The 9,802-nt window shown below is 48.2% G+C and overlaps 1 protein-coding gene across 1 annotated transcript in view; it reads right to left on the minus strand.

The window, feature by feature from the left end:
• The window catches only part of NRIP2 (nuclear receptor interacting protein 2), a 30,949-nt gene extending 21,600 nt beyond the window's left edge, over positions 1 to 9,349 (minus strand). Inside the window, exon 1 of the mRNA XM_048823268.2 lies at positions 8,483 to 9,349. Within this exon, the coding sequence (XP_048679225.1) occupies positions 8,483 to 8,713 (231 nt within the window). The 5' untranslated portion in view covers positions 8,714 to 9,349. The remainder of the gene's footprint in view (positions 1 to 8,482) is intronic.
• Between the last annotated feature and the right edge of the window lie 453 nt (positions 9,350 to 9,802).

Genomic DNA, 9,802 nt, shown 5'->3' on the forward strand with positions numbered 1-9,802 from the left:
GCACCGCGAGAGAAAAGATGAACTGGACAGATGGTGAGCTGGGAGGTGAGGGGAGGAAGAAGGCCCAGCCAGGGATGGTGGGCAGTGTTCCCTGTGGAACCCGTCAGTGCTGCTCCTTAGCCAGCAGAAGTTGAAACTAGTTCAGTGAACCACAGCACATCCATTTTCCCTTGCACCTCCTGAACTGAGAGTCCCACCTTGGCAGGGCCCAAGCTCCCAGAATCCCAAGTGTGGGGACTAGCAGCACTGCCCTGCCAAGCAAATACACCTTTGCTAGCAATCAGAATTCCCAGCTATGATGTAAAACAATTGCACGTGGCCGAGTTTCACAGTTTTATTGCTCGTCTTATTTTTCAGCTGTTGGAGTCATGTGATTACTTGAGAATCTCAGCTTTCTTTTCTCTGTTTTAAAATAAGTTTGTAGCCCTCATGTTTGCAGAGAGAAGCTGAAAAACATGAAGCAAGTGTACCGTAAAGGCAGAGATAAACATTCCAACCTTTATTATTTAAAGAAATCTCAGGATTTTTAAGCCAGACTTGATTTTTAAGTGCTTAGGATCGGTAATACTGAAACATACATAAGAATGTCCATTCTGGGTCAGACCAATGGTCCATCTACCCAGTATCCTGTCCTCCAACAGTGGCTGATGCCAGATACTTCACATATAGAGAACAGAGCAGGGCAATTATTGAGGGATCCATCCCCTGTCGTCCAGCCCCAGCTTCCGGCATCCAGAGGTTTAGGGACATCCAGAGTGTGGGGTTGCTTCCCTGACCATCTTGGCTAATAGCCATTGATGGACCTATCCTCCAGGAACTTATCTCGTTCTTTTTTGAACCCTGTTATACTTTTGGCTATCATTACAACCCCTGGCAATGAGTTCCACAAGTTGACAATGCATTGTGTAAAGAAGTACTTTTTGTTTGTTTTTAAACCTGCTGCCTATTGATTTCATTGTGTGACCCCTGGTTCGTATGTTATGTGAAGGGGTAAATAACACTTCCTATAGGCACTGACTTTTATTTTTCCCCTGGGGTGCTCCACCTCCACTCTGCCCCGAGGCCCCATCCCCACTCTACCCCTTTCCCTGAGACCCACCCCCCTCTCGATCTGTCTCTTCCTGCCCCTGCTCAGCCTCCTCCCTGAGGCCCCACCCCTGCTCGACTTCTTCCTGCCCCCGCTCCACCTCTTCACACCCCTGCTCCAGCCCCTTGCCCAAGGCCCCCGCTCGCTGCTTACTGCTCTCCGCCCTCCCCCAGCTGCCGAACAGCTGTGGCTGGTGGGTGCTGAGCACCCACTATTTTCTTCCCGTGGGTGCTTGAGCCTAGGAGCACCCTTAGAATCAGCGCCTATGGCACGTATTCACTTTCTCCACCATCACTCACAACTTTTTGACCTCTAGCATATCCCCCCCACCCTTAATCATTTTTTCCAAGTTGAACAGTCCCAGTCTCTTTAATCTCTCAGATGGAAACTGTTCCACACCCTTAATCATTTTTGTTGCCTTTCTCTGTACTCTTTTCCAATTTTAATATACCCTTTTTGAGACGGGCTGACCAGAACTGCACACAGTATTCAAGAGGTGAGTGAACCATGAATTTATATAGAGGCAATATATTTCTGTCTTATCTGTCCCTTTCCTAATGGTTCCTAATATTCTGTTCGCTTTTGTGACTATTACACATTGGGTGGATGTTTTCAGAGAACTATCCACAATGACTCCAAGATCTCTTTCTTGAGTGGTAACAGCTAATTTAGACCCCATCATTTTATATGTATAGTTGGGATGATGTTTTCCAATGTGCATTAGTTCACATTTATCAACACTGAATTTCATCTTCCATTTTCTTGCCCAATCACCCAGGTGTGTGAGATCCCTTTGTAATTCTTTGCAGTCTACTTTGGACTTACCTGTCTTGAGTAGTTTTGTATCATCTGCAGACTCTGCCAGCTCAATGTTTACCCCTTTTCCAGATCATTTATGCATATATTGAGCAGCACTGGTCTCAGTATAGGTTCTTGGGGGACCCTATTAACTTCTCTCCACTGTGAAAACGGACCATTTACTCCAACCGTTTGTTTCCTATCTTTTGACCAGTTACGGATCTGTGAGTAGGACCTTCCCTCTTATTCCTTATTTTCCTCAAGAGCCTTTGGTGAGGGACCTTGTCAAAGGCTTTCTGAAAAGCAAAGTACACTATATCCACTGGATCACCCTTGTCTACATATTTGTTGACCCCTTCAAAGAATTCTAATAGCTTGGTGATGCATGAGTTCCTTTTACAAAAGCTGTGTTGACTCTTCCCCAACATATCATGTTTCATCTATGTGTCTGATGATTCTGTTCTTTACTATAGTTTCAAACAATTTGCCTGGTACTGAAGTTAGGCTTTCCGGCCTGTAATTGTTGGGATCGCCTCTGGAGCCTTTTAAAAAAATCGCAGTCACATTTAGCAATCCTCCAGTTATCTGGTACAGAGGCTGATTTAAGCAATAGGTTACATACCACAGTTTGTAGTCATGCAATTTCATATCTGAGTTCCTTCAGAACTCATGGATGAATATCATCTAGTCCTGGTGACCTTTACTGCTTAATTTATCAATTTGTTCTAAAACCTCCTCTACTCGCACCTCAATCTGGGACAGTTCCTCAGATTTGTCACTTAAGAATGGCTCAAGTCTGGCTCAGTGAAGACTGATGCAAAGAATTCATTTAGCTTCCCTGCAATGGCCTTGTTTTCCTTGAGTGCTCCTTTAGTACCTCTTATCATCCAGTGGCCCCACTGATTGTTTGGCAGGCTTCCTGCTTCTGGTGTACTTAAAGTTTTTGCTGTTAGTTTTTGTGTCTCTTGCAAGTTGCTCTTAATTCTTTTTGGCCTGCCTAATTATTCTTGACTTGCCAGAGTTTTTCTATTTTCCTTAGTAGGATTTGACTTCCAATTTTTAAAGGATACCTTTTTGTCTCTAACCACCTCTTTTTGTTGTTTAGCCATGACGGTTTATATAGTTTGTCCCTATTTTGGTGGGTTTAAAGCATTTCCATGCAGGTTGCAGGCATTTCACTCTTTTGACTGTTCCTTTTAACTTCTGTTTAACTAGCTTCCTCATTTAACTTTTTGAAGTTAAATGCTCCTGTGGTGGGCTTCTTTGGTATTTTGCCCCCTACAAGGATATTAAATTTAATTACATTATGGTTGCTATTACTGAGTGGTCCAGCTATATTCACCTCTTGTTCACAGGATCTGTTCCCTGTTAGGACTAAATCAGTAATTGCCTCTTCCCTTGTTGTTCCAGGACTAGCTGCTCCAAGAAGCAGTCATTAGTGGCATCTAGAAATTTTCTCTCTGCATCCCCCCCTGAGGTAACAGGTACCCAGTCAATATGTGGATAGTTGAAATCCCCCATTATTACTGGGTTTTCTGTTTTTGTCACCTCTCTAATCTCCCTGAGCATTTCACAAGCACCATCACCATCCTGGTCAGGTGGTCAGTAGTATATTCCTACTGCTATACTCTTATTATTCAAGCATGGATTCTATGGTACTATTGGATTCATTTAGGATATACTGATCCCTGGTACTTGAGGTGTCTGTGGGGAGGAGTATTTTGGGGTGCTGGCAAAGTAACACCCCACTCTGAACTTCTGTGACATCAAGATCTCTCAAACTCTGCAGGGGAGAATCTGCCCCATGGCACTTATTCACCTCCCATGATCCAGAAGAGAGTCAGAAAGCAGATCAGGAATGAGACAGAGGTGCATGTGTAACCCACACACCTGCTGGGTGTGGTGTTCTGTCCCATCTAGTGGCACCAAGACCACTTATAAAGAGAGAGTAATGAGTCTGCTCTACAGCCTTAGCTAAGGGCCATATGGCTTTTATCTCATGCAGTAGAGGCTCCTGCACTGAGCTCCAGAGGGCCCAGGTTCAATCCCGCCCGACGACGACCAGAGTCTGTCAGTGTTACACATGGGGCTATGGTGTTACACATGTGGATAGACCCCCAGGCTCAGAACCCAGGTCGCCTGACTCCATTCCCAGCTTGGCCATTGGCCGGCTGTGTGCCCTCGGGCAAGTCACAGCTCCGTGCCTCGGTTTCCTCATCTGTAAAATGGGGCTAATGATGCTGACCTCCTTTGTAAAGCGCTTTGAGATTAAAAAAGCTATATATGAACTAGGTATTATATTATCATTTCTCTGCCTGTGGTACCATGATCTACAGAGTTCACAGTGGGTGATGATTTGCAGCCAAAAATACATCTTCCCACAGGCACATGAAGTACCCAGGGCTGCTGTATGTTTCATGTCACTCCAGAAGATCTAAGGTCTGCTTTTCCTCTCGCCCCAGTATAAATCAGGAGTGCCTCTACTGAAGTTAGTGCAGTCACACCAGTGTAAAACCAGAGTGAGTGGAGAATCAGGCCCTAGAGCTGGCTGACTAGTACAGGAAGAGATTCACAAATATTTTCACACAAACAGTGAGTTCACCACGGCAGTTACTGGTGGGGTCATAGTGTTCATTGTTCAAGTATTCATACAACTGCTTTTGTTTGTGAGAATGGTCACAAATCCTAAAAGTTTCATGATTTTATCACAAATCCCAACCTTCATGTCTGAAAGTTTGTCATAATTTACTCACTATTCACCTGTTTAAAAATTTCAGTCAGCCAATGGTGGATCAGATACAATAACATGTGACTTAAGTGACCAATCAGGGTCAGTTCATGAACAATTTTCAAGCAGAAAAAAGGCCTACATTTGTCTGGTGAACTCTCCATGAAAAGGAGTCAAACCACTCTACAATGCACAACCAGTCAGAATGGGTCCCATAGCTAGGCAGTGCTACAAGTTCCTAAACATGAAACTACATTAGGCCAGGGGTTCTCAAACTGGGGGTCAGGAGGTTATTACATGGGGGGGTCAAGAGCTGTCAGCCTCAGCCTCCGCCTCCACCCCCAACCCCATTTTGCCTCCAGCATTTTTAATGGTGTTAAATATATAAAAAAGTGGTTTTAATTTATAAGGGGGGTCGTACTCAGAGGCTTGCTATGTGAAAGGGGTCACCAGTACAAAAGTTTAAGAACCACTGCCTTAGGCTGTAGGTTCTTCAGAGCAGCGACTGTATCTTCCTATGTGTGTATTCGAGGCTGCATTGTGCTGCATGATGATCTCCCTCTGGATGCTACCACAATAAATCATGTCTTGGATATGGTCTGATGGATGGTGCAGGGGGAAGGTGAGACATGTTTCCCTATAGTTTCTACCCTCTGCTGACTCGGTAAGAAGCTGCCCTGAGTAGGCCAAGAGTGAACTCTCCCCATCCTCAGTTAGAGGCTGTAGAAATATAGGAACAATAAGGAAAAAGGTGGGGTAGGTGATAACTAGATATTGCTCCCTGAGCTTAGGCTGTCACCTGATCCCCCTGTATCACATAGAGAGTTAGAGCTTGTACATTGCCCTGCGGGGTGAGTGTGACAGATATTGCAACCCCAGGCAGTCTCTTTGGGGACCATTGTATTAAATGTATGACTGTTTTCTGAATGATTGTGTTCTGCTCCATGGGAGGGGGTTGCCACAGCTCCTCCAGGAACTAAAAACAGTGGGGTGGGCTGATTACCCCAGGATTGTAAATGGCTCCAGAGAAGCACGACTCCATAGGGTGTCGTCATGTACTGGTTCAAAATGAGTTTTCCAGAGACTCAAAGAAAAGGTTTTTGATGTAAAAAGCTGAGCTTGAATGAACATAGGCCCTTCATTTTGCTTCAGCAAATGGACAGGACCCTCTGACCAAAGGGGCAACCAGCACTTGCAGAAGGATTGGAAGGGGATGTTGGATCCCATAAGGAAGATGGGCTATTCCTGGCATGTTTGTTATAAGTGCATAGGAACTTTTATTGTCTTTGTTTTCTGTGATACTTTTGTCCTTAAAATGTAGTCTGCTGAGAGAACTGGGTGGTAACTCGTAATGGCTGGCACTGCACTGTTCATAGCCCTCTGGGAGAAAGCATAGCACAGGGGCTGGCCTGTAGGCAGACTGGTTTGCTGGGGATATCAATGTAAGGCAGGGGGCTGTGCAGCCTTAATACCCACAGACAGAAGGGAGTGGGACAAGGGTCCCTGTCAGAGACAGGTGATGGCTGGAGGCCGGAGACCTGACTGGGCACCATAGGCGCCAACTCTGTGGGCACTCTAGGGCTAGAGCGTCCATGGGGAAAAATTAGTGGGTGCTCTGTACCCACTGGCACCCAAGCTCCCCTCCCCCACACCCAATCTCCTCCTCCACCTCCTCGCCTGAGTGCACTGTCCCCACTCCTCCGCCTACCTCCCCAGCACGTGCTGCCGCCAAACAGCTGTTTGGTGGTGCTTAGGACTTTCCAGGAGGGATGGGGGAGGAGCAGGGATGCGGCGTGGCATGGTCAGGGGAGGAGGTGGAGAAGAGGCAGGATAGGGGCGGGGACTTGGGGGAAGGGGGTGGAAATGGGGGTACGGACTTTGGGGAGGGGGTGGAATGGGGGCAGGGGTGGGGTTGAGCGCCCACTGGGAATGGTGGAAGTCGGTGCACATGCTAGGCACTCCTAGAGTGGACCATGGATAGGAAATACAGGTGCATGTAGGGGATGTTTATGACAGATTGTGATATGGAGACACTCCCTCATAAGGGACTGTGTTGTGTGGGAATCTGGAGATGTGCCCTGGAGGGGGGGGGGGGGGTCTTGGGAACCCAAGACTCTGCAGCAGTTCACTAGAGACACACTTTTGGGTGTGTTTTATTAAAGTTTTATTCTCTTCTCATTCTTTGGTTTATTATCTAATGAACCCCAAGATTGTTACAGCGCAGTTCCCTGAAATACTGACCGAGATCTCTAGGTTTCAAGGAGAGTCAGTGATGGTCCCTCTAGCCTGCTCCCCTGGGGGCTGGGGCTGTCAGGAGATGCCCCTGTTGAAGGGTCACCGACTCTCAGCTGTAACTCCCTCCGTCCCAGCGACAGAGATGGTCCGTCCCCATCTTGCCTGTGCAGCCGGCTCTCCGTGAGCTACTTGCCAGGGCTGGGAGAGCACAAATCCGGGGGCTCAAAGAGCCAGGCCTGCTGATGCCCAGCAATGGAATTTCATGTGTTCGTAACCAAGTTGTAGGGCTGGGATGGCTTGCTTACATACATGGGTGATGACCGCGTTTTGTGAGCAGGGAGGGGTTTCCCATACCAGAGCCGGTAGCAGAGTGGACACCGAGGCTGATGTGGTCTGAATGTGCACTCTAGGGAGAGCTGCGCAACGGACTCGGCCTGCGTGTGAAGCTGGTGAGGGATGGTCCCAAAGCAGAGACACAGTTGAGTCTGACATGGTGCTGATCCCCAGCCAGCATGTGGTGGGATGGTTGAGCCCAAGAGAATCAGAAATCAATATTAACCTGTGAGATTCATTTCCGTGCAGCCTGGAACGCCTAGGAACTGGATTTCCCCTAATGCCCCGGCTCCCAGGCAAGACAGCACTATCACTAGTAGCAGTGAGGCCTAAAAAGAGAGCAGGAAACTTAGAGGAAAATGCCCCGCAGCAGAGAGCGTTGACCCAGTGCCCTGTACTTGCCAGGCCGAGGGGCTGCCCCACCTCACTAGCAATCAGATCACCTCAGAGCCCTTGATTTCTTTGGGTCTGGTCAGTGACTCCAGGAGCCCTTATCAGTTTGGCAAAACAACCTGGAGCTTGCAGGGGAAAAGGGCTGGAAGCAAAGCCATGCGCTCCACCGGGAAACAGGATTTCAACCCAAATCCTGGATCAACTTGTGGTACACTATGAAGAACAGTGGGTAGTGGGGAAAACTGACAGAGTGCAATGGGAGGGGGAAGATGTACTTAATCAGGGGGGTATCCCAGGGGAAATCATTCCCTGTCCTTGTTATACATACCCAGGGGAAATCATGCCTGGTCTCCAACTTCTCCCCAAACTGCTGGGGCACATCCCCTCACCCCCTGGGGAAATGTGTCAAAGCAAATCCAAAACTGGGGAACTGCACAGAAAAGCGAAAAGTTTCAACACAAGACCCCAAAGTTTCGGGATTGGTGGGTGGGTTTATTACAGAATATGAGAAGGACCACTTCCATATTAGATCATGCAGGAGTCAATGTAGTGGTTCACGTCAGTCCAGCATGTAAACAGACATGTAAAACATACACAGAATCCCCATACAAGTTGCATGTATTTTTGTACTGTGGACTGGGAGCTGGATCTGAGAGCTAGGGGGAATCCCCTACCTTCTACTTTCTCCTGGCTATGGAGGGAGTTAGACCTCATGAGGATGACTGGGGAGAAAGATGCAGAGAGTGGGGGACATCTCCTTTCCCTTCACCCACCCCAGCCCTATAATGACTCTGATGGGCTGTTTGTTGTGCCTGGACCTGTGATTCTTTTCCCAAATTAGGGGGATGCCCTGGTATCACTAGGAGGAGAGGAGCATCCCGTTCCAAACTGGGTCCCACTTGACTCACCAGATCCTTGGAGGTGCCCAACCTCTTTAAGCCATCCAGGGGCAGCAGGTCAGCAGAATCCTTGTGCACAAACTGGGTGGCCTGTTTCAGGCGCCTCTTCTGTTGCAGGATGGCTTTATCCTGCAGCTCCACCTCGCGCGGCCTTCTGTCCGGATCCTGAGCGTCTTTGCTCTGCTTTTCCTCCCCATCCTCTGGCCCCACTTCCTGGGCACAGGTCTCCCTCGTGCTCATGGTTAAGAGTCCAGCTGGGCAGGTCTGTCTTGGGATGGCAGAGCGCTCTCTGGGCTTGTCTGCCCTCCTATGACTCACTCGGGATCTCTGCTCTCCCTTGCTCCTTCTCTCATCTGTCTCAGTTATAACTGCCCCATCGCTGTAGTACCTACGCACCCTTCTCTCTCTCTCTCTCTCTCTCTGGCTTTCCCCCTGTGCCCAGCTCCTTTCCTCCCTCCCTTCTCCTGCCCTGACTGCAGCTCTGCCTCCTCCACCCGGTGGGTCCCTGCTGTAGCAGAAAAAGCCCCACGTCAGAAATCAATTTCCATAAATTGCAGCAGAGAGACGGTAAGATGCTTTGGCTGGAAAAATCCAGCAGCAGAAGGATGGCCCTGCTGCTGGGGGTTGGACTCACCTTCCTCCTTCTTTGTCTGTGTGCGTGCACACACACTGTCCTGTTCTCCACTGATACGCCAGAGAGATTGTAAATCTTTCTGTGGCAGGCAGGCTGTGCTGCTCAGTGTCTCTGCCGGGGTTTTTGACGCATCTCAGTAAGTCTATTAATACTGGAGAGAACATACTTTGCTCTAGGAGATGATGCATTGCCTCTGTAAATGGGGGAGAGCTTTAACCTCCAGGGTTCTGGCAGGCATGCCCAGTCTCTCTCCTTTGGATGGAGAGTCACACGATTGGGACAGTTTTTAAACCTGGCGCTGGAGGATTTTACTGTGCGTTTCCAGTGAGACACAGAAGACTTGCTTTTTCACTCACACTGGCGTGACTGCATTGGGCCGGATTCTGATCTCACTGGAGTAACTCCACTGAAGTTAGTGCAGTTGTATACATGTAAAATCAGAGTGAGACCAGAAGCAGGCCCACTGATGTCAGTGCAGCTACTCCTGATTTACACCAGCATGAGATCTGAATATTTTTTTTTTAATTTCACCTGCTAAAATTGTTGCCGTTTGAGAGCCATGCTCCAGGCCCTGGTACAAGGGGCGGGGGACACTGCAAGTTTTACCCCTTCCTCTGTCCTTCCATCTCTGCTTTGAATTGTCAGCTGAAGTCTGGTCTCTTTTGATCCCACTGTATTGGCAAATGTAACGCGCC

Source organism: Caretta caretta, chromosome 1, assembly GCF_965140235.1.
Source record: "Caretta caretta isolate rCarCar2 chromosome 1, rCarCar1.hap1, whole genome shotgun sequence".
Classification (NCBI taxonomy): domain Eukaryota; kingdom Metazoa; phylum Chordata; order Testudines; family Cheloniidae; genus Caretta; species Caretta caretta.